The sequence below is a fragment of the Canis lupus genome, chromosome X, assembly GCF_011100685.1.
Source record: "Canis lupus familiaris isolate Mischka breed German Shepherd chromosome X, alternate assembly UU_Cfam_GSD_1.0, whole genome shotgun sequence".
Classification (NCBI taxonomy): domain Eukaryota; kingdom Metazoa; phylum Chordata; class Mammalia; order Carnivora; family Canidae; genus Canis; species Canis lupus.
In genome coordinates, this window is record NC_049260.1 from 89,956,183 (window position 1) to 89,981,301 (window position 25,119).

The 25,119-nt window shown below is 38.9% G+C and overlaps 1 protein-coding gene across 2 annotated transcripts; it reads right to left on the reverse strand.

The window, feature by feature from the left end:
• Positions 1-13,993: 13,993 nt before the first annotated feature.
• On the reverse strand, positions 13,994-18,820 carry LOC111094871 (testis-expressed protein 13C-1-like). Of its 2 annotated transcripts, XM_038586595.1 has the most exons (4): positions 18,192-18,820; positions 17,842-17,904; positions 16,946-16,997; positions 13,994-16,195 (listed from the first exon to the last, which is right to left on the reverse strand). In XM_038586595.1, exons 1-3 carry the CDS (start codon positions 18,718-18,720, stop codon positions 16,993-16,995), a joined length of 597 nt encoding a protein of 198 aa, XP_038442523.1. In that variant the 5' UTR covers positions 18,721-18,820; the 3' UTR covers positions 13,994-16,195; positions 16,946-16,992. The 2 variants fall into 2 exon arrangements, with proteins under 2 accessions (XP_038442523.1, XP_038442522.1); XM_038586594.1 differs by having other exon boundaries at positions 13,994-16,997.
• Positions 18,821-25,119: the final 6,299 nt, after the last annotated feature.

Here is a 25,119-nt window from a genome sequence, read left to right on the forward strand (position 1 = left end):
ATTTATTGGTGTATGTATGTGCTTATTTATTTAATGTTTTTCCAGATTTTCTGAGGTGTAATTGACAAAAGCTGCATATATTTAAGATGCACAGCTTGATGTTTTAGTATACATACACATTGTGAAATAATCACCACAATCGAGCTAATTGGCACATCCATTACCTCACATAACTACTATATATGCTTTGGAGGTAAAATCAGCTAGACTAGGTAATTGATTAAATCTAGGAATGATGTAAATGAAGGAGAAAGGAAAACCTATATGAATGTTGATACCCTTAAATTGAATAGGAAATGCAGGGGGAAAAAAAGCAAATCGTGGGGCCTTGGGATGTCAGGGAAAGCAAGAAAAGACGAGTTCTTGCTTAGGGGTCTATCTGCTTCTTTAGGCAGAGGCAATGCCATTTCATTCAGCTTTCTTGTGGGAAGATAACCCATTCTGAACCAAGGGAATCAGTACTGAACCTGCAGAGCTTTGAAATTTGGTACTCAGGGACAAAGGCTGGATCTTTCTGAGGACTATTTTGACAAATCTAACCTAGGGTACAAACCAAAGAAACCAGAATATTATCAAAGGCTAAATTCAATTGGTGAACAGGCAAGAAAAAATTGCTCACTTTGCAGAGGGCAGGAACTCATTCAGAAACTGCTTGCCATTTGGAAAATTTCTCACCCAGCATTTCGTTGCTGCTGAGCTCAGGCACCATGTGGACCTATCCCAAGTTTGGACCCCAAGTCCAGCAACACGGGAAATAAGGGCAAAAATTATTTCTTTTAACACATCTAACTTGTAATGAGATATTACTTAAGTTATAGAGATAAAAGGAAACCAAGTGATGCAATCAGAAAACTGAGCAGAAAAGAATAAACTCAGACCGCAGATGAAGCAGTATGTGGGTTTTGAGTCCACAAGGCTAAGGCCAGGTCTTTGACAGAGCAAAATGGCCTGCGGGTTTGCAGCCAGTCTCAAGAAAAATCATCTCCTCTACTTTGTAGTTAAATGTAGCTTTGACACATAGAGTAATACTAAAGAAAATTGAAAATTCAATTTAATGCAATCAGTGTCATAGGATACAGGGGCAAATGTCACCTTCTACCAGTCAGCAGGACATTGCCACCTGCCATAATCTCAAACACAACCATTTGAAATGGTCTCAAATCAAAATACCCAGGCCCATTTTAGCTTATGAGATGATAGTACCACTCTCCATGTCCTGTTTTTTATAATTCTGAACCATGCCTCACCCCAAACACTAGTAGTTAACTATCAAATCTGAGACTTTATTCTTTTTCTTGCAAGTCACCTTTTATTGTGTGGTAGGAGGAATAATGGCTCAAAGATGTTCGCGTCCTAACCCAGGGGCTCTGTTATGTGGTGAAAGGGATTTTGAGGGAGATCCCTGGGTGGCTCAGTGGTTTAGTTCCTGCCTTTGGCCCGGGGCATGATCCTGGAGTCCCGGGATCAAGTCCTGCGTCGGGATACCTGCATGGAGCCTGCTTCTCCCTCTGCCTGTGTCTCTGCCTCCCTCTCTGTGTGTATGTGTGTGTCTCTCATGAATAAATAAATAAAATCTTAAAAAAAAGAAAGGGATTTTGAAGATGTAATTAAATTCTGTACCTTAAAGAGCAGAGATTATTCTGGATTATCTGGGTGGCCTCAATGTAGTCACATGAGTCCTTAAAAGGTGAGAGACCCTTCCCCTGCTGAGGCAAGAGATGTTACAACAAAACAAGAGTCAGAGAGATAGCAGCATGAGGAGGACTTGAGGCCCCACTGGTGGTTCTGAGAGTTAAGGGACTATGCAAAGACCAGAGAGAGGGCTCAAGACACTAAGTGTGACTTGCAGATGAATGCCAGCAAGGCAACAGAGATTTCAGTCCTACAGACATAGAATGGATTCAAGGTTTTTCTAAGTTTTTATGTAAATTCCAGTGAATGAACATAGAGTGTAATATTAGTTTCAGGTGTGCAATGTAGTGATTCAGCACTTTCACACCTCACCCCATGCTCATTACAACAAGTGCCCTCCCTAATCCCCATCACCTATTTCACCCATCCTCACCTACCTCCCCTCTGGTGACCATCAGTTTGTTCTCTAGATTTGAGAGTCTGCTTCTTGACTTGCCTCTCTCTTTTTTCCCCCTTACAATCGTTTGTTTTGTTTCTTAAATTCCACATATGGGTGAAATCATATGGTATTTGCCTTTCTCTGACTTATTTCACTTAGCATAATACTCTCTAGCCCCATCCACATCATTGCAAATAGCAAGATTTCATTCTTTTTGATCACTGAGTAATATTCCATTGTACTGATTAAAGTTTTAAGAGACTTATTTCACTTAGCATAATAGCCTCTAGGTTCATTTTTGTTGTCACAAATGGCAAAATTTTATTCTTTTTCTTATTGAGTAATACTCCATTCTCTCTCTCTTCATATATATGTATGTATATATCTAATAAAAATTTTTAAATTATTTTATTTATTTTATTCATGAGAGAGGCAAAGACATAGGCAGAGGGAGAAGCAGGCTCCCTGTGGGGACCCTGATGTGGGACTCAATCTCAGGCACTCAACCACTGAGCCATCCCGGTGCCCCTATATCTCACAAATTTTTTTATCCATTCGTCTATCAATGGACACTAAGGTTGCTTCCATATCCTGGCTATTATAAATAATGCTGCAATAAACACAGAGGGTTCACATAACTCTTTGTACTAGTGTTTTTGTGTTCTTTGGGTAAATACCCAGGAATTACTGGATCATATAGTATTTTCATTTTTCATTTTCTGAGGAAACTCCACACTGTTTTCCACAGTGGTTGCCAGAGGAGAGGGAGGTGGGGAGATGGGTGAAATAGATAAAGGGGATTAAGAGGTACAAAGTTCCAGTTATAAAATAAATAAGTCAAAGAGATGAAAAATACAGCAGAGGGAATATAGTCAATAATATAGTGATAACATCAGATGGTGACTATATTTATCATGGTGAGCATTTCATAATGTATATAAATGTTGAATCACTATATTGTACACCTGAATCTGATATAACATTTTATGTCAAATATACTTCAACAATAAGAATTGTAAAAAAAAGAAGAATTTTAAAAGCCTGATATTATAATAAAATTTTATAAATCTGGATTTATTTTAAGCCAACACACTGCAAACACCTATTTATAAATGTCTTGATAGGTAGAGTTTGGGAGGACACTTTAGGGAAAGAGGGTTGTTGCTCTTAAAGAACTTACATTCTATTGTGAAGGGAAAACATTATGTAGAAGTGGGCTATGGGAAAACAGAGGAGAGAGCAATTAATTGTGAGTATGGGGCAAGATTTATCAGTATTTCAGAAAATACAATGTTTAAGCCAGGTCATCAAATATTTACTGGGTGTCTATATGTTCCAGGCCCTGTTCTAGGCACCAGAGATGCATAAATGAACAAGACAGACAAGGTTTCTGTTATGCTTTTTGGCACTTTCATTCTAATAGGAACCAATGGCAGGAAATTGAGCTGAAAAGGCAGACTGGAACCAAATGTGAGGGCCTTCAATGACCAACTAAGGCCCTTGGACATTGTCCTGAGAGCAATAGGGCATTGTTAAGGGCTTTATATCAGAGGATGGGCATGCTCAAATTTGTTTTAGAAACTTTGGCTGCAAAACGGAGAATATATTCTGGGGATGGTGGTGATATGTAGGTGGCAGAGATTCTTGAGGCACTGCTCAAGAAGCTATTTTGTTAGAGAGAGTATGGGTCTGAAATAGGGTAAACACAGAAGGATGGAAAAGAGAAGTCATGAGAGATTCATTATCAGGACTTTGATCAGATATGGGGGCCCGAGAGAGAAAATAATCAGGAGGGACTCCCTGATTTCAAAATTAGTCGATTTTAAAAAGCAAGCTCAAAGAGTTCATGAATTCAGTTTGGAGCAGGTTGTGGTACCTCTAGTTTGATATACAAGTCTGGAGAGAAGCCACAGACCACAGCATTTAGAAGTCAAATGGAAAGAAAGAAGATGAAAGAAGTGAGAATATGGAGTGAAAACAGAAGAGGGTTAAAGCCCTAGATAAGGGAAATATTTAAAGACAGGTTATAGGAAGAAGAATCAAAGGCAGAGATGGAAACAGCTGGCAAAATACAGGGAAAGTTGGAAAGAAGTAAATCCACAGCCAAGAGAAAAGAGTTTCGAGAAGAAACAGAGGTTTCTTTAAATGAAGTAGATTTTTAATCAGATCCCACATCCCTGAATCCTACCACAGTATGTTTCCTAAGGACACACACCAATACCAAAATGGAAACATCAGACAATGTACACTCCTAATCCTAATTAAACCAAGAAGTAACCTAGTCTATCTCCCATCTTCACCTATGCTCAATTGTCTAGCATAGCTTACCAAAGAAAGTGGTTATTCCATAAAACTCCTGAAAGAAAATGCAGGCAGTAATCTCTTGGATATTGGCCTTAGCAATATTTTTCTAGGTTTGTCTCCTCAGTCAAGGGAAACAAAGACAAAAAGAAACAGAAGGGACTTCATCAAACTAAAAAGCTTTTGCCCAGTAAAGTAAACCATCAACAAAGCAAAAAGACATTCTACTGAATGGGAGAGGATGTTGCAAATGGAATATCCAATAAGGGGTTAACATTCAAAGCATGTAAAGAACTCATACAACTCAATACCAAAAACAAAAACACACCCAAAACCCCAATCCAATTAAAAAATGGGCAGAGGACCTAAATAAACATTTTTCCAAAGAAGACACACAGATGGCCAACAGACACATGAAAAGATGCCTAACATCACTCATCATCAGGGAAATGTAAATCAAAACCACAATAAGATATCATCTTATACCAGACAGAATGCTTATTATCAAAAAGACAAGAAATAGGGGCACCTGGGTGGCTCAGTGGTTGAGTGTCTGCCTTCAGCTCAGGGCGTGATCCCAGGGTCCTGGGATCAAGTCCCTCATCAAGCTCCCCGCAGGGAGTTTGCTTCTCTCTCTGCCTATGTGTCTGCCTCTCTCTCTCTCTGTGTCTCTCATGAATAAATAAAAATAAAATCTAAAAAAGAAAAGAAAAGAAAAGAAAAGAAAAAAAAGAAAAGAAAAGAAAAGAAAAGAAAAGAAATAACAAGTGTTGGTGAGGATGTGGAGTAAAGGAAACCCTTGTGCACTGTTGGTGAGAAGGTAAATTGGTGCAGCCACTATGGAAAACAATATGGAAATGCCTCAAAAAATTAAAAGTAGAAATACTATGTGACCTAGCAATTCCACTCCTGGATATTTACCTGAAGAGAATAAAACACTAATTCAAAAAGATATATGTACCCCCATGTTTGTTGCAGCATTATTTATAATAGCCAAGATATGAGAGTTACTAAGTATCCATCAATAGATGAATTGATAAAGGAATTGTGGCATATATATAATGGGATATTGCTCAATCATAAAAAAAGTGAAATCTTGCCATCTGCGACCACGTGGATGGACCTAGAGGGTATTATGTTAGGTGAAATAAGTCATAGAAGGGGAAATACCACATGATTTCACTTATATGCTCTAATAAACAAAACAAATGAGCAAATAAAGAAAAATGGAAATCAATTTGCAAATACAGAGAACTGGAGGTTGCCAGAGGGAAGGGGGTTGGGAAGAAGGGCTGAAAAGGTGAAGAGGATAAAGAGGTACCAACTTCCAGTTATAAAATAAATAAGTTACAGGGAAGAAAAGTACGGTATAGGGAATATAGCTGATAATATTGTAATAACTTATTATAGTGACAGGTGCTGACTATACTTATCATGGTGAGCATTTTGTAATGTCTATAATTGTCGAATCACTGTGCTGTGCACCTGAAACTAATACAATATTGTATGCCAACTGCACTTTAACAAAAAATAAAAACTAAATAAAGTGGTTATAAAATATTTACCAGAGAAAAACAGCAAATACCACACATAACAGAAAATGCCCAACACTTACCATCTCTCTATAAAATTGATCACTATAGAGTCCAATCAATTTCTAATCTTTTCTTCCTAGGGATAAATTAAACTTCTGACAAAGTACATCTCTCTTCCATTGCTCCCACATTGTGAGATAAGTGTCCTACTTTATGTATGAAACATCTCCCTCATCTTATTTTTATTTTCTTGTCCTACCTGGGCCCAGGAGGAAGAATGCCTGGACAGAAACTATGTCATTTATTTCTTTAGCAAGTGCAACAACAGCTACAAAGCAGCAACCCAGAGTACCTTCGTGAAAACGGATGGAGCTCCTTTAATATGTTCCAGGCTGTGGGAAAACTGGCACTCTTATAATGCATTGTTTCTGGGAATGCAAAATGAGTCAATGCCTATGGAGGGGAATTTAGCAATAGCTAGCAAAATTACAAATGTTTTGCCTGTTGATCCAGGAATCCTATTTCAGGGAATTTATCTTATAGATATGTCTACATGAATGCCATATGCATATGTTTATTCCTCAAAGCATCATTTGTAATAACTAAATATTGGGAACTATTAGTGTCCATCAGTAGGTGTGGTACAGTCACATAATCAAATATTACACAGGTTAAAAAGTGGGGAAGGTTATTTTTGAAGATTTTATTTATTTATTAGAGAGAGAGAGAGAGAGAGAGAGAAAGAATATGAGTGGCAGGGGAGGGGCAGAATGAGAGGGAGAAGCAGACTCCCTGCTGAGCAAGGAGCCCCGATGCAGGGCTCAATCTCAGAATCCCAAGATCATGACCTGAGCCAAAGGCAGATGTTCAACTGATTGAGCCACCCAGGTGCCCCCAAAAGTGAAGAAAATTTATACGTACTGATATTAAGTGATCTTCATTACTTACTAAATGACAAAAGAAATCAGAGTATATTTTAGACTACATAGATGCTACCTTTTGTGTAAGGAATGGTGAAAATAATAATACATATTTATATTTGAGTGTATATGCATAAAGGAATATTGAATAGATTTTTAAAAAATCAGATATGTTTATAGGAGCTGCAGGGTACAGTAGGGAAGGAGTACATAGGCATAGGCTGACAGTGAGACTTCTTAATATTGTCTTCCTATTTAATTTTGCTCTTTGAAACATTAATGAACAACCTATTCAGAAAATAATTTTAAAGACAAATTATCCTATTATAACATAGCATGTGAGGGTAAGTTTCCAAATTTAATTTTATGCAGCTAATATAGCCTCGACATTAGCATCTCATAAAGGTAGCCTAAAAAAGAAAAAAATGCATGGGGCACCTGCACCTGAGTGGCTCAGTGGTTGAGTGTCGCCTTCGGCTCAGCTTGTGATCCCAGAATCCTGGGATCAAGTTCTGAATCAGGCTTCCCACAGGGAGTCTGCTTCTCTCTCTGCCTATGTCTCTGCCTCTCTCTCTGTGTCTCTCATGGATAAATAAATAAAATCTTACATATATATGTAAAATAGAAATATTATAAAACCATATAATTTAGTCTAGCTACCAAACCTCAACAGGAAATAATTTGTGAATATAACTAAAGGGTATATGGGAGTTACTTATACTATTCTTTTTAAAAAGATTTTATTCATTTATTCATGAGAGACAGAAAGAGAGTGAGAGAGAGAAGCAGAGACACAGGCAGAGGGAGAAGCAGGCTCCATGCAGGGAGCCCGACATGGGACTCGATTTCGAGTCTCCAGGATCATGCCCTGGGTCAAAGGTGGTGCTAAACCGCTGAGCCACCCAGGCTGCCCACTTATACTATTCTTGCAAACTTGGGGGGCACCTGGGTGGTTCAGTCAGTTGAGTCCAACTTGGGCTCAGGTCATGATCTCAGGGTCCTGGGATGGGTGGGGCTTTGCACTCAGTAGGGAGTCTGCTTGTTCCCCTGCCCCTCCCCCCACTTGTGTGCTCAATGCTCTCTCTTACCCTCTCCCTCTCAAATAAATAAATAAAATCTTTAAAAAAAACTCTATTCTTGCACATTTTCTAACCATTTGAAATTATTTCAAAATAAAGAGTTCGAGTTCAAAAAAGAAACCTTAAAAATAAACTAGGTGATTCAGATGCACTAGATTGTCAAGAAAATATGTACAATGATTTAGTAATTAAGAGAAGCTAATCTCAATTCAGGAGAAGGGAACATCTCATAACAGATCCTGGCACAATTGGTTATCCATTTGTTGGATCACAATGTCATACCATAATCAAAAATAAATTTCAGATGGATCAGATTTTATTCTGAAAAAGAGAAAAAACAAAGGAACTTGGAGATAGAGACAAGCTTCTTAAACTAATCAGAAAACTAAAAACCATAAAAGATAGGATAGTCCTTTTGGTCTACAAAAAAATAAAAATTTTTCTCTGATTAAATACAATATAAATCAGCTCAAAAAACAGAAGTTGAGGAAAAGTACTTCAGCATAAATTCAAACATACACATTTATAATATACAAAGAGCTTCAATAAATGGAAAAGTAAAAAGGCAAAGAATTCACTATTAAATGTGCTAAGAATGAAAAGAGACATTATGTGGGAAACAAAATTCAAAGAACCAACAAAGTTATAGAATGATACTTAACTTCTCATTCAATTAAATGCAAATTACCATATGATGGCTCAGTCAGTTAAACATCTGACTCTTGATTTCAGCTCATGTCATGGTCTCAGGTTCATGAGATTGAGCTCCAGAATGGAGTCTGCTTAAGATTCTTTCTCCCTGGGCAGCCCCGGTGGCCCAGCAGTTTAGCACCACCTTCAGCCCAGGGCATGATCCTGGAGACCCGGGATCGAGTCCCACATCAGGCTTCCTGCATGGAGCCTACTTCTCCCTCTGCCTTTGTCTTTGCCTGTGTGTGTGTGTGTGTGTGTGTGTGTGTGTGTGTGTGTGTGTGTGTGATGAATAAATAAAAATAGAATAAAAAAAAGATTCTCTCTCCCTTTCCCTCTGCCCCACTCCCTCTCTCTAATAAAAATAAAATAAAATAAAATAAAAACAAATTATCCTGAAAAATAAAAATAATTCTTTACTCACAAAACTGGCAAAACAACAGCAACAAATGCTGAGTGAGCAGAGAATGGAGAGAAAAGGTCCTCACGGAAGTGGCCTGATGATGGAAATGGAAATTGCTAGAGTCTTTTTTTGGAAGAAATGAGAAATACTCTTTGATTTTCCAATTCTGTACATCTATCATAACAAACTAAGAATAGCACTATGTATAGATATGTGTAAAATAATTCTTATTATCCTATGGTTTGTCGTAGTAAAATCTCTCAATGACTATCACCAGGAGATTCTTGAATAAATTGTATCATGAGTGCTATTGGCATCATGCCTACACTGGACGTTCCTCCTTCTGTCCCTCCTTTTAACAACTAAAATTTGGCTTCCATCATGAACAAAAGTGCCTCTATGGGAGCTATGATATCCAGCACCAGATGTCAAGGGACCTGGGAAGGGTCCTATCTATCTGTGCAACAGGTAACAAGCAAACAGACTGGGTTTGGGCTACAGAACCAGCAAGAGCTAGTGAACTGGCCCAAGATCCTTAGCTACAGTTGGCAAAAACCTACAGAACACTGATTTGGGCAGACTTCTGTAGATGAGGAAGCCCTTGTACAAGTTCAGGCTTCCCAAGGAGAGATTCCAGCATTTCACTGCATCTCTCTACATAGGAGTTTGGATGCTGCACAGGACACTGCTAGAGAAACCCATTTTTCTTCTGCAGCATGCAGAGTACCGGGAGGAGGGAAGAAATCTGGAATGAGGCAGATAATAATATCAGAAGGCATTAAAGTGATATGGATCCTGTGGACCATGTTTAGGGCAACTATAGGAAGCCTACCCGCAAGCCACTAAGATCATCTGAAGATTGGCCCACCTGGCCTGTGGGCATATCCAATGACTTGAATGTTTAAGCTACACTTCCCACCTCTGCAGCTGTCTCCTTGTGCACATTCTTGAATGTGGTGGCAAGAGTGAACTACAATAAACAGGGAGAGTGCTCAGAAAACAGGCCAAGTTCTGTGGGCACTGGAGAAACCACAAATTTAGACTATAGCACCACCTTCTGGAAAGAAAAGAAAGATTTCCAGCAGCCAACCCAACAGGTTGTAAGATCAAGAGAAAATATTTAAGCTAAAGAATTCTGCCAAAAGAAGGAGCAGGAAGCATGGGACAGGTGTATCCATACAAGTTCAGTGAAAGCCCCAGATATAAGCAGATCTGATAAGCAGTTGAGCGCCTACCTGAAAGCAACTACTAAAGACTGAAGGAGATGCTACTTTAAAAGCAAAAATCCCAACACAAAACTTCAAGGAACATGAAGAACCAATGAAACATGACATCACCACCACCACCAAAAAAAAAAAAAAAACCCTTAATAATCCTCCAGTAATCAAACTTAAAAACATGGAATTCTGGGGTTATTCACTGTAGAATTCAAAATAGCTATTTTGAGAAAATTCAATGAGCTACAAGAAAACACAGAAAGACAATTTAACAGAATCAGAAAACAATACATAAACAGAAGGAGAAATTTAACAGAGATAGAAATCATAAAAAAGATCCAAACAAAAATTCTGGAGCTGAAGAATTCAATGAATGAAATATGAAAATGCAGTAGAGAGCACCAAACAGAAACACCAATAGATCAAACAGAAGATAGAATCAGTGAGCTAGAGAATAACCCAGTCAGAGAAGAAAGGAAAAAAAAGAAGGCAAAAAATGAAGAAAGCCAGGTGATCTGTAGGACACCATCAAACAAGCAAATATCAGAATCATTGGAGTTCCTGAAGAACAGAGGGGGAAGGAAAAAATAAAGTTTATTTAAAGAAATAATAGCTGAGAACTTTCCAAATTTCAGGATAGACTTGAACATTCAAGTTCACAAAGCTAATAGATTACCCCATTATCTCAATGTAAAATGACCTTCTCTAAAGATGGATTATAATGAAACTGTCAAAAATCAAAGACAAAGAGAGAATCCTAAAAGCATCAAGAGAAAAAAAAAAGATTATAACCTACAAAGAAAGAAACCCTTGTTTATATATATATGTATATGTAACATATACATATAACTCCTTTTTAAGACAATGACAGAGGGGATCCCTGGGTGGCGCAGCGGTCTGGCACCTGCCTTTGGCCCAGGGCGCGATCCTGGAGACCCGGGATCGAATCCCACGTCCGGCTCCCGGTGCATGGAGCCTGCTTCTCCCTCTGCCTGTGTCTCTGCCTCATTCTCTCTCTCTCTCTGTGACTATCACAAATAAATAAAAATAAATAAAAAAAAAATAAGACAATGACAGAAACAAAAATGGGCAGATTTTAAAAAACTATTTCAAAATGAAATGCACATGTGATAATATTACATAAAATGTGAAATATAAAATTCTATTGATAATGAATCCTCAAACATAAGTAGCCTAAAAAAAATGAAAACTGATTTCATGGCATTTAGGATTTTTTTCTTGAATTTCTGCTTTAGTAAGAAAATGACAAAGATAATTGATGGATGCATTTTCAAGCCAAGACATTACGAAAATAACACTAATGAACTAAGCTCAATATCCTGATTCAAAATTGGACAAAAGGTATGAACAGGTGTTTATATATGTGTCTCTCACACAGCCCACAGACAGTCACAGGAAACTAAATTCTGTCAGCAACCTGAAGGAGCTTGGAAGAGGATCCAGTATCAAATGAGATTGCAGTCCCATTTGACATGCGCCTTGATTAAGCCTACCCTAATTGTGTAAGTCGGTTTGAGGATTTTTTATTTTATTTATTTTCTTTATTTTATAAATTTATTTTTTATTGGTGTTCAATTTGCCAACCTATAGAATAACACCCAGTGCTCATCCCGTCAAGTGCCCACCTCAGTGCCCGTCACCCAGTCACCCCCACCCCCCACCCTCCTCCCCTTCCACCACCCCTAGTTTGTGTAAGGCTTTGGCCACAAATCTCAAGTTATTGTCCTGGACTACATCCAATCCTTGAGGGACTCTTCCCTCCCCACCCCAATAGTGCAGGAATAGAAGGCCAATCCTTTCCCCAGTTCTCTAGGGACCTACTTGTCCTCAAAAGTGGGCAATCATCTCTTTGCAAATGCATCCCTTTTACTAGATTAGCACCAGGGAAGAAAGCAAGACAGAGAGACAGAGACACCAACGCACATGATCGCCTAGAATAAGCAGTCCAAAGGGAAAGATTTAGAGAGTAGAGAAACCATTTTCGACATCTTTCCTTTCACAGAAAGATCCGCCTCTCAGTACTGCCATTAAATGATGTCCTCTTTCTTCGGCTTGACCTACATTCGCAGTCTTCTTTCTAATAAGCAGTAAGGAGGACGTTTGTAGACTTAAGCTCTTCCTGAACATGCAGGTGTACTGTTAATAATCACCCACCCCCACTCCCCACCACTTTATCCTTCCCTTTTAATTCAGTGAGCTAGGACTATAAGCAAACAGGATATTAGACGTCCCATTGCGGGAGTAGATCAGTAATAGTCCAGAAAAGTCATATCTATAACCATCACAAAGCTACTTCTCCAAAACACGACATGGTTCTTGTATGTTCAACTGGGTCCAGTTGGATGGACAACACAGCTCCTCGAAGACTTTACACACAATTACCTTTGATATTGCTCCTAGAAGTCTCATAAATGGATCTGAGTAAACTTCAATAACATTTACCTCAAGATTATCAAGATTCTATGCAAAGAAGTTATCTATTGGTCTACACTTCATGTCAAATTACACAGATATTAGCCTACTGCCTAGTCGAGATTGTCAAGTAAAACAAAATGCAGCAAACAGTCTAAGCAATAAGAAGCTCACATTATGAAATATCTCAAATGTGGGACACTTGAGTGGCTCACGGTTTGAGCATCTGCCTTTGGCTCAGGTCATGGTCCTGGGGTCCTGGGATCGAGTCCCGTATCAGGCTTCCCACAGGGAGCCTACTTCTCCCTCTGCCTCTCTCTGTGTCTCTCATGAATAAATAAATAAAAATCTTTTAAAAAACCCTCAAATTTGCCATCAGTCTATTTAAAACAACACATCACATTCATAGTAACTATTATTAGTTAAATTTCTTGTTCCCTTAGCAAAAGGCCTAACAGAATGAATACCCTCTCCTACATTCCCAAAAGCCAGTTAAGTCCCACCATATGTGGGACAAAGCCACGAGACCCTATTCCATTTCTTCTGATGACATTCGATTTCGACCAGGGATTTTCATTCATGTGACTCGAGTTTGGGTTTCTCCTTTCATCTGGCAGCATCTTTTACTGAAGCTGACTTTGCTCCTTTTTTGCACATGCAAAGATTGAATATTCCCACCCCAAGTCAGTCTTCTACATAACTTGTCTAAGTGCTTTAATTACTAGGACACAAAAATATCCCGACACTGGCCTTATACCTGCAAAATCACAGATAAATCAGCTGAGTTCCCAGAATAAAAGAAGATTTTTCAATAAATTTACAATCTAAGAATCAATTCCCACAACTTCCCAAGAGAAATTGATCATTTCATAACCCCACACATATTAGGTTCTGGACCATTCTTATAGCCACAAATCAAAACAGAAATTAATGATGTTTCAGGGAGGGGAGCAGACAGAGAAAATAACTTTATAGGTGTTTGACTTTTAAGAGAAATAATGTGTTGGGATGCCTGGGTGGCTCAGTCGGTTAAGCATCGACTCTTGATTTCAGCTCAGGTCATGATCTAAGGGTCGTGAGATCAAGCCCTACATGGGGCTCTGTGTTAAGCATGGAACCTGCTTAAAATTCTTTCTTTCCCTCAAAAAAAAATTATTTCTCTCCCTCTTCCTCTGCCCCTCCCCAGCCACATTCTCTCAGTAAAACAAAAACAACAAAACAAAACAAAGCAAAAAAGCAAAAAAGAGAGAGAGAGACATAGTGTTGTGCAAATATGCTGATCTTACCCTGCTTCCTCTAAGACTTCTTTCCATGTGGCAATAACAACACACAGAACACATGAAGAAGTGTGGATTCACAATAACTGGTTTATTCATGCTAGCTATGTTCATACCAGCTAGATGAATATCAGACAAGTATCATACTCAAAGATACTATTGAGCATGCAAGCTCAATAAACTGGTCACAAAAAATGGAAACACACTAGCATCCTCCTTAGGTTGATCTTCACATATTTTGCTGACCAAGAAATATTGTTAAATCCACTCATTTATAACATTTTGTTTCTAGTAATATAACATACAAAAGATTTCAAAACCTTTATAAACTCTTTAACCCCAGAGATTCTCAAATTCCCAAATGCTACATTTTTATACTGAAGAATATTACTCCCACCAGTTTAAGACATCTTTCTGTATTTCTTTCCTTACAAAAAGAAGCTCACCTTTACATTTCCCCACATCTTTCTCTCCAAGCTAAAACTAATGCCTTCCTCATAGTGATAAATAATATAGTCCATATGCCTCAACCATCTGTTAACTTCTTCATGGACTAAAAAGTGGAGTGTAGGAGTTGAATGAACTGGGTTGATCAATATATAGCATTTTTATAGACAATATTGGAAATTCTTGTGTGTACTACAAGCATCTTTTAGCACACTTACATCACCTGTGAATCATGAATACCATCATGGATTTATCATTTTTAATGGATTCTATTGTTCCAATAGACTATAATTGTTGCTTGGGGAATTTGTGTGTTTGTGGGTGTGTGTGTGGGGGTGTCTTTTAATGCTCAATTTTCACATTTTGCCCAATGAATGACTTTTTCAAGTGGGTTTCTTTCTCAATGCCCAATATATCACTCTGCCTGGTGAGAGCCTTCTCGGGTCTCTTTGTCTTTAGTAGCCCTTAGTCACCATTCTCAGTTCTGTAAATGGCAAGATGTTCCAGACTCATTTTGCCTTTGCCCCCAGATGTGGTGCCAGCTACCCTCTGAAAAGCCCCGGTTCCTTCAAAATGGAGAATAGTTTAAGGAGCCAAAATTTGGGTCCTGGCTGGAGTGGAGCATAAAGTTTTCCACAACGTTACTAGTGATGGGTAAGGTGACTTCAGAGATGTTTAGGCTGACAGAGCAAGAAACTTCCAGGGCAAGAGTACATATTTCTAATTTATCTCCACTTTTTCCAAATCTCTTTTCACTGATCATGATTGCCATGCCATGCTATATATTGCCACACCTAACTCAAACACTCAGATTTCACTGTTGATGACGTTTAAATGCTTCCACTGCCTTGTTCTTCTGTTCGATTCTTCATCCACGGTTCCTGAATGTTGGTCCAAACTGTAAAGGTCCAAATGCTCCTCTCTGCCAGAATAGTCTATACTGTTTTTTTAAGTATTTTTACTTAAAAAGGAAAAGAAATGCCAACCTCCCTCCAGGTAGCTTTGTCAGAGTTACAAGTAAAAATACATGCAATAGTTGGTACATACTTACACTAATAAAAAACATGTTGTTAAAAAAAAAAAAAACATGTTGTTTATCTGAAATCCCAATTTAACTGGGCATCTTATCTTTTATCTGGACATCCTATGTCTAAGAGAAGAGTAGGGAATCTAAAAGCAGAGGTCATCTAGTGTCCCAGATAAGAGTCCCCTAACACTACTTAATATATATAAACTGAAAACTATTGCCCCTCAAGGCTCTTGTAAAAATCTTTCTAATTTTCATTTTCCTGAGCGAAAATGCGGACCTCAATTTCTTTGAGTCCCTAATTTTGAATATAAGTGTTTTCCCCATTATAACTATTTCATTAGTGTTATTCTATTCTAATTGCTTCTCCCACATATAATTTTGAGTAGCAAACATTAATGTTTCAGTGGCTCTTACATCTATACAGACTTTATCCGTGACCAGAACATTTCATTTTCTTAAAATCGCTCAAAGCAACTTAAAATATTAGAAAACACAATGACACTCATATCAAGAATCAGTAAGAAAAAATGCTTTCTTTCTACTATTACAACTTCCAAAGTTCTCAAGCAGTAAATTCATATGGATTACTTCCATAGATTCTCATGACTTTTCATAACATTAACATCTTAAAACACACAACTTGGCTGACAGTCCATTCTAACGAATACTATGCATTCATTTTGCATTGAGCACTCCCTAAAAACAATACAGTCGGAGGCATTTTTACATATTTCAAAATATTTTGTTCCATATTAAAATAAACACAGGAGATTCAGAAAGTTATTGCCACTTCTAAAAAAAAAAAAAGAAAGAAAGTTATTGCCAAAGAAAAATTCAGTGGAAATGTCCTAATCTTTGCATTAAAATAAACCATGCTTGTTCTCTCATATTTGCAGCTTGTGGTCATTGCACAGCTACCACAGAGGTGAAACATAGTCAGAAAACATAGTCAAACACATTTACATGGTAAAATTTTCCTGTCTCAATTTTTACCATTTCAACTAGTAGCATCAGATTAGAATCCCAAGCAGGAAGAATAAATGAGGGATGAAAATAAACGAACTGAGCATAATATCAAGAACTTAAAATGCAAACAAAAATAATCATAACAAACCCTCAAGAAACTAAAAGGAATGGGAGAAAAATAAATGAATTTGACAGCATACAAGTAATAGAACTGATAAGTAAAATCAGGGGCCAGTTCTTTGAACAGACCAAAGAAAGGAAAAAAAACCCAAAACAACAAAAACTAATCTCCAGCAAACCCACTTAAGGAATGAACAGCCAAAGGGGGAAAAAAGAATGGGGAACGATGTTAAGCCAAACAAATACACACACACACACACAAACACACATATATATATATATAATTATTAAAACTATATATATTACATATGTAAACTTTAAAAATAATATGCATATATATTTAGCTTAACATAATTATGAACATTTTATTAACATTAAAATGATATATACGTTAAAAAGTATAACGTGTATATAGATAAACAATAATGGTTTTCTGAATAATGAGATTATGCTTACAATTTAATTTCTTCTTTTTGCTTCTCCGCTGTTGCTTACTTTTAGTTTTATACTTTAGAAATAAGAAAAAAGAATAAATTTTAATATGGACATAGAGACAGGCAAAAAAAGGTTCGAAAATAAATGCAACTAAATATTGGAGGACATCGTCTCCGGGTGGTTGGATGCTAATCCATGAATTTTCCAAATTTAAACGAATGCCATTTTTTTTAAAGAGGAATCCCAAAATATATGCACGGTTTAATCTCATCTTAGAAATCAAAATAGCGTTTCTGCATTCAGGCACACATGTGTTTGTGCGCGCAAACGTCTGTGCACAACATTAGAGGATGGGCAGCTCTGAGCCTTAAGGATTGTTTTTAGGGGATGGTATTTTTATTCTCTTTTTTGTACTTTTCCCCAAATTTTATCAAATCAATAAAAGGACATTTGTAAACAAGTTGTAAACTTAATTTTCAAGATGATTCCATTTTTGTAAGAAATCTATCTAACTGTTATAACTCATCTATGTAGAGCTGGAAGTAAGTAGGTAAATTGTTAACTGCTAGCAAGGTTAAAGATGACTCGTCTTTCTTCCTTTTTGCTCAACCATTTATACATAACACCTAATCAAAAACATGCTCCTGCTCCACTTCTAAATCAGAAGAGAGCATCACGAAATGAATTTGTGAGAATTTAGTGAGGTCCCTAATTGAGGGCAGAGTCCCCACTTTCCCTTGCATAGTGGATTTTTTTACACTGAAAACACTTTTTTCGCCATGCGAAATTCACTGAAAAACACCAGTCACAGTTCCAGTCCCCAGCTTTGCTCCTGGCAGTCTGTCTTGCAGAGCAAGAGAAGTCAGGATCTTGTTTAAACCTTTTGGACAGGAATTTCTTGGTGTGGCAATGCTTACCCTTCCAGCTGTTTCTGGAATATTTCCTAGCAGGAATTGCTGCTGCAGCTTCTGCTGGTCCTCCTGGGAGAAAAAAATGCAGGGAGGAATGAGTGAATAAATAAGAGAACTCAGAGGGAGCAAGGGGTGGCTGCTGACCAGCCTTGGAGCAGGTTCCTAAGACCTCAGAGCAAGAACTCTGTCCTTCCTGGCCACTGCCCCACCCAGGAATCCCCTTCCCCTCCTGTGCTCCTGTGCCTCCCCCCGCAGAGCAGCAGGCCCAGGAGGATAGCGGACTCCGGGCCTACTCCCTTCACGGCCTGCCCCCAACCCCCAGTCACTTGCTGCAGCCTGAGCAAAAAGAAACATACTTAATGTTTGTGCCTGCTTTCTCTTCCTGCTTTCCAGGTCTCCTTGCTGCTTTGAGGACTGAGTGCTTAGCACCCTGAGAAGCTCATTCCGGAATAAATTTCGCTCTTCCTCTACTCCACGGAGGGTTGTGAGACTCTCTTGAAGTTGGAACTGGGCCTTCTCCTTTTCCTTTTCTTGCGCATTTCTGAGTCTGTTCACCATGCCTATCAAGACATTACTAAACAGATTCTGCTCATCCAGCTGATCCTGAAGCTTCTTCACCTTTTCCGCATCTTCCTGCTTCTGCCTCTCAGCCATGTGCACTGCCAGGGCCAGGGTTTTCCAGGCACAAGCCTCCTTGGTGGCTTCTGACACTGTCGAATCAGTCAGGATGTCTCGCAATTTCTTCTCCATATCACCCCAGGATTCGCACATCTGCATCGAGTAGAAGTGCGGACTGACTCCATTTTGAAGTATTTGCTTATTTATGAAATCTACAACCTCCCTCTGAAAGAAGCCGCAGGTTGGATCATTAAAATTTACAGCCATTCTAAGTACAGCCTTCTCTGACCTGCTGGATCTCAGGAAGTACACAGCTACAGGATGTGACCTATGACCTTGACCTCTCAACTATCACCACCCCTTCATGGGAAGTTGAATGCCACCTAGTGGCTTGAGGGTTTAGCCACCCCTGAGTGGAGCCCACTGCTTCTGCGCTGTGTGAGGATAAAGCTGGAGTCCGTGGATGCAGTGGATACAAAGTTTACAAAACAAAACAAAACAACTTGTTTGTCTTCGGCTGGCTCTTCGTGTCTGGGGCTGCGCTGGGCTGGGCTGGCGGAACTGACAGTAAATACAGGTGCACACTGAACATTTACTAAACTGACCTGGGCAATATTAATTTAATAGGTATGTTGTGTTATATCATGCCACAACTAGTTTAGAAAATATATAAAAGCAGGGACTCTTTTACCATTATTACCATTACCAAGCACCTAAGATGCACTGCAGAAATGCAGTAATTATTTTTTTAATTATTTTTTATTGGAGCTCAATTTGCCAACATACAGCATATCACCTAGTGCTCATCCTGTCCAGTAATTATTTTTGATTGGTCTACTTCTTAATTTATGAAAACTTGCTCAAAATTTATATTTTGCCAATTGAGAGTTCATTCATGCGGCATAAATTTGAAACTTACAATGAGTATAATAATAAAAAAAATATGAACTATCTTTTTTAGAGCACGCATTGTGTTAGGTGGTAAAGAGATACATAGACCAGTAAGACATAGCCTCTGAACTCCAGCGGCCCCTTTTTCTAGTATAATTTTGAACAGATAAACCTGTTAAAATAGAATTCAAAACTCAGAAAACAGTTCTTCAGCATCATCATTACTATTAAAAGTGAATATTTCTCTCATTCTTTTTTTTGGCAAATGTAAAGACCTATTTCTTTTATTTCTTTTTATTTAAATTTAAATTAGTTAAAAGATAGTGTATTATTAGTTTCAGGGTAGAGGTTAATGATTCATCAGTTGCATGTAACACCCAGTGCTCATTCTATCAAATGCCCTTCTCATTAATATCCTTCACTCAATTACCCCATCTTCCCTACATTTCTCCTCCAGTAACCCTCAATTTGTTCCCTATACTTAAGAGTCTCTTATGGTTTGCCTCACTCTTTTTATCTTATTTTATTTTTCCTTCCCTTCCCCTATGTTCATCTGCTTTGTTTCTTAAATTTCACATATGAATAAAATCATAATGGTATTTGTCTTTCTCTGACTTATTTTGCTCAGCCTAATACACACTAGCCCCATCCATGTGACTGCAAATGGCATGATTTCATTCTTTTTGATGGCTGTGTAATATTCCACTGAACATATATGCATCATCTTCTTTATCCACTTGTCAGTCAATGAGCATTTGGGCTCTCTCCATAGTTTGGCTATTGTTGGTAATGCTGCTATAAACATCGGGGTGCATGTATCCTTTCGAATCTGTATTTTTGTATCCTCTGGGTAAACACCTAGTAGTGCAATTGCTGGATTGTAGGGTAGTTCTATTTTTAACTTTTTGAGCAACTCCCATACTGTTTTCCACTGTGGTTGCATTGCACCAGTTTGCATTCCTACCAACAGGGCAGAAGATTTCCCCTTTCAATGAGGCACTTCAAACACAGTGTAGAACCAAACCAGACTTCAGAACAAGGATGGATCCCACAATACATTTTTTCCTGAAAAATATAAATGAATAAATAAATAAATAAATAAATAAATAGCTTGTTTCCATATAAATTCAGTTTTTAACTATAAAAAGTTTACTTCCAGGGCACCTGGGTGGCTCTGTTGCTTAAGCATCTGCCTTCAGCTCTGGTTGTGATCCAAGATCCTGGGATTGAACCCCACATCGGGCACTCTGCTCAGCAGGGAGCCTGGTTCACCCTCTCCCTTTGCCTGCTTGTGCTCTTGCTTTCTTTCTCAATAAATAAAATCTTTTTTTTTTTAAGTTTACTTTCATGTCATGGTGGGGCCATGCAGAAGTAGATGCTGAGATGGAGTTGAGAAAGCAAGATGTTTATTATAGGATGACAGCTTTGAAGAGCAAGGGGCAGAATTGGGCAGAGGAAAAGCTGAACTTCAATGCAGCCCAATGCAGCCCAATGCAAGCCCGTCAAACCCTTGGGCAACCCAACTCAGCATGTGGGAGTAAGCATTGCCTCTCAGAACTCACAGCCAACAAGCCAAGAAAGTCAGGACCTTGTACCTCCACTGCAGTCACTAAATGTGAGCAGCCTTAGAAATGGCATAACTGGGGATCCCTGGGTGGCTCAGCAGTTTAATGCCTGCCTTCACCTTAGGGCGTGATCCTGGAGTCCCAGGATCGAGTCCCACATCGGGCACCCTGCATGGAGCCTGCTTCTCCCTCTGCCTGTGTCTCTGCTTCTCTCTCTCTCTGTGTCTCTCATGAATAAATAAATAAAATCTTTTAGGAAAAAAAGAACATGAAAATTCCTTTTTGTAACATGAAGCAGGATGATCACTAGCCTTATGCAGTTATTAAAGAGCTGGCATTTATTTTCCACTGTGTTTTGGCGGAAATTTGTGAGATCGAATGAATAAATAGTCTTTAAAAAAAAAAAAAAAGAAATGGCATATCTCAGATGAGGTGACTCTGATCTCTGAAGCTGAAGGGCTGACATCTGGAAGCTGACTGCTGATCCCAGCCCACACCTAAGCAACAAGTTGTGCCTTAAAGGAGGAATTGGGCAATGCATTTCTCTGTTTATCAGAAATTGCACTTCAGAGATACAGTTCCCCATACATATTCAGGGAACAGCTCCTCCAGGATTCTGGTGGGCCTTTTCCGCAAACAGATACAGTGGGAAGATTAGTGTGATGAACTACAACTCCTGCCATAATCAGTATTGTTTCCTTCCTTCCTAGATTCTTCTCACACTCAAACACCACCTCTGCCAGAATTGGTAGCTTCTCTGACAGCAGGACCCAGGCCACTTATCTTCCATACATACCCCTCCCCACTTTATTATGTAACAACAGCTCTTCCTCACTCTAATGATCAGGGTCAATTACCCCAAGATGGTGACTGCTTTTTGCTACTGTACTTAGGACCAAAGGAGCCCTAAGTACCCAGGTGGTGGCTATAGCTTATAATTAATATGACTTCTGCTGTGTCTTCTGCTAAAAACATTTCCCTTTGAGAAATGAGGACCTGGGCAGCCCGGGTGGCTCAGCGGTTTAGCGCCGCCGTCAGCTCAGGGCATGATCCTGGATTCCCGGGATCGAGTTCCACGTCAGGCTCTATGCAAGAGCCTGCTTCTCCCTCTGCCTGTGTCTCTGCCTCTCTCTCTCTCCTCTCTGTGTATTCTCATGAATAAATAAATAAAATCTTTTAAAAAGAGAGAGAGAGAGAAATGAGGACCTCTAACCATTCAGATCCCAGAGGTTGAGAACTGAAGCACAAAGTCCTCCAGTGAAATTTTGGGAGTGATGACATGTGGAATCACTCCTACCCCCATACTTTGGTTCCTAGTATGAATTCTTCTTTGTGGGGATACAGTACCATGCAAATGTCTTTGATTCAATATGAACATTGTCTTGGAGGATGACACTCCTATTGTTGCAGAGTACTTCCTCGCAACTAGTGCTTTAGGTACATACTCAGTAGGCCATTCCAACATTTTCTAAGGTTAGCAGCTACTGCATAGTATAACATGCAATATCATCAATGGATCCTGTGGTCATGAGCCATTGTCATACTTTTACTGCTGTGAAGTGGGTTCCTGAGGAAGCTGTAATATTATGTGGGATCCCCTACTGGTGGATCCAACATTCTGTAAGCCCCTTGATACTGGTGCTAGCTGAGGTGCTGTAGGCAGGAGAGACAAACCGTGCCTAGCATACAAACTGCTGACCATTCCAGGATGGAAAGGGTCCAATGTAGTCAATTTGCCACAAAGTGGACAGTTGGTCTCCTCAAGGAATGATACCATATCAGTTTTGATCTCTTTTACAGAAAGGTTGGACCTCCACTGGGGACAGAGGATGGACCCATCTTAGTAAGTGTGAGTCTAAACTGCTGGGCTCCTGTGTAGCCTTCATCTCTGTTACCATGGCTACTTTGCTCATGTGCCCATTGTGATAGCACTGAAGTAACTAATAATGGAGACATATCAACTTGGCCAAGTCTTTTTTTCTCTACTTGGTTGTTTAGTGCTTTTTCCATGGCAGATGCTCTCTGGTACATAATAGTGTGTGATACTAAAACATTCATACTTCTTGCACACCCATATGTGTATCTATATCCAATAATGACAGTCATTCTTATCTCTAGTCTTGTACCTTTTTCTTTCCAGGCTACTGGCCTTTGAGATATATTTTAACCTCAGACCACTTCTATTTCCATACAGAATGAATGAACAGGTGCAATGCCCCAAGTGCTACCAGTTGGGGGAATTTTTCCTCACTACTGTCTTTCAAGGCTATCCTGGTTGAACTTATAATATAATATATAATATAATAGCCATCCATTTTAGGTTTGAACCTGTATGTAGGGTTGCCTTATCTATACGCCAATCTCAGGCTTTTTCTTCCTCTTTCAGCTGGTCATATGGGAATCCCACATAACTATATTTATGAGCTGAGACAGAGGCTCTAGTGTCATAGTGGTTACATGTTACAGGATTTGAGCCAGTTGCTTATGCAGTTTGCTTGTGCACACTGATCCTTCAGATGTTTCAACCCAAAGATACTACTTCTATCTTGTAATAGATTGTTGCTGGGCCTACCCCAGAATTTGATTTGGAAGGTTACGTAAGGATCCATCTTATTATGGGCCACTTCACTTCTGTCCACATGGCCAAGCATTCTATCTCTCAACAGAATACCTGAGCCTGGTATAACACTCTGAGTTGTTTTTTCAAAAGTTCTGCCCTTGCTTCAGGTCCTCAGAGGCCTGGTTGTTATTGTCCCACTGGAGAATTCCACAAATGTCATTTATAGTATTGGAAGTATTATTAGTGAGGAAAGATGGCATCGTTCTTGATACGGCCCAAGTAGAAAGGAGTCTGGCCCCATAGGCTAGACCAGCTATAGAACCTTTTCCTGGTCTGAGCCCCACCCAAAGCTGGCAACATTTCACACTCATCATAGGACCTGAGTAATATTCTGAAGTATAGAATATGCTACCTCCAGAATGCAAGAAGGTGTTGTTCCTCCTTTTTGTGTGTGTTGGAAGGTGCAAGTTGCAAAAGTCTTTTACTTTATTTATGTATTTATTTTTGTGTGTGTGTGAGAGAGAGAGCGCAAGCACAGGGGAGGGGCAGAGGAAGAGGGAGAGAGAGAATCTTAAGCAGGCTCCATGCCCAGCACAGAGTCCAACACAGGGTTCAATCTCATGACCCTGCAATCATGACCTGAGCTGAAATCAAAGTCAGACATTTAATAAACTGAGCCACCCAGGCTCTGTCATTTACTTTATAAGGGGATATTGGCACACTTATGACCACTGAACCTCCAAAAATTTTATGGATATGGCAGGCCCCTAAATATTTGTAGGTTTCTCTCTCACCATCTAGAGCACATATATCTTAATAAGGCCTCTAGCATGCTAGCCACCTCTTGTTATTCCAGCCTAAACAACATAATGGTATCAATATAATGGATCTGTATGATGTTTATATGGGATATCTAAACTGTCCAGGACATTTCAAAAACTATTTATAACTATACAATTAGATGTACTATGATTACCTACATAAAGGTACATTGTCTCCATACATTGTTTTCATTCAAAGAGAGCATGAACAGTTTGAAACTAAGATAGAAAAGAATGCATTCCCCCAAATCATACCATGTAAATGAGGTGTATTGATCTGCTCTAGCAGAGTACCATATGTCACATGACAGCTGTGATTGGAATTACTACATGGGTGACCCAAGGTCATTTACTGCCATTATCAAGGATCTACTCAGTCTTGAGAAGGAATTGAAAAAGATAAGCTAAGTACATCTAATTGTGTCAGACAAGAGAAACTATCAAGGTTTAATGCGGTCATGTCAAAGAATATACAGGGCCAATTAAAGGAGCTCCTGTTAGCTAAAGATAGAAAAATTTGAGCATAAAAATATCTACAATTGATTCAAATACACCGTTTTTTAAAAGTGTACTTATAGTGATATTTAAAAATCAAAAACCTCATTGGTCAACATTAGATGTTGCTATAGCATCAACTCATTATTCTGATTTTGATAGAGTTTAAAAAACTTACCACTTATGGTGTGCCTGGGTGACTCAGCCAGTTGAACATTGGACTCTTGGTTTCAGCTCAGGTCGTGATCTCAGGGTTGTGGAATTGTACCCTGCATTGGGCTCTGCATTCAACACAGAGTCTTCTTCAGATTCTCTCTCCCTCTCCACCACCTCC

Excerpts from the sequence above, each read along its gene's own strand:
- LOC111094871 (XM_038586595.1), bottom strand. The coding sequence starts at position 18,720 with ATGGCTGTAAATTTTAATGATCCAACCTGCGGCTTCTTTCAGAGGGAG. Across the intron at positions 17,905-18,191 it reads AAAGCAGGCACAAACATTAA|GAGGACCAGCAGAAGCTGCA; the intron begins GTATGTTTCTTT and ends TTTTTCTCCCAG.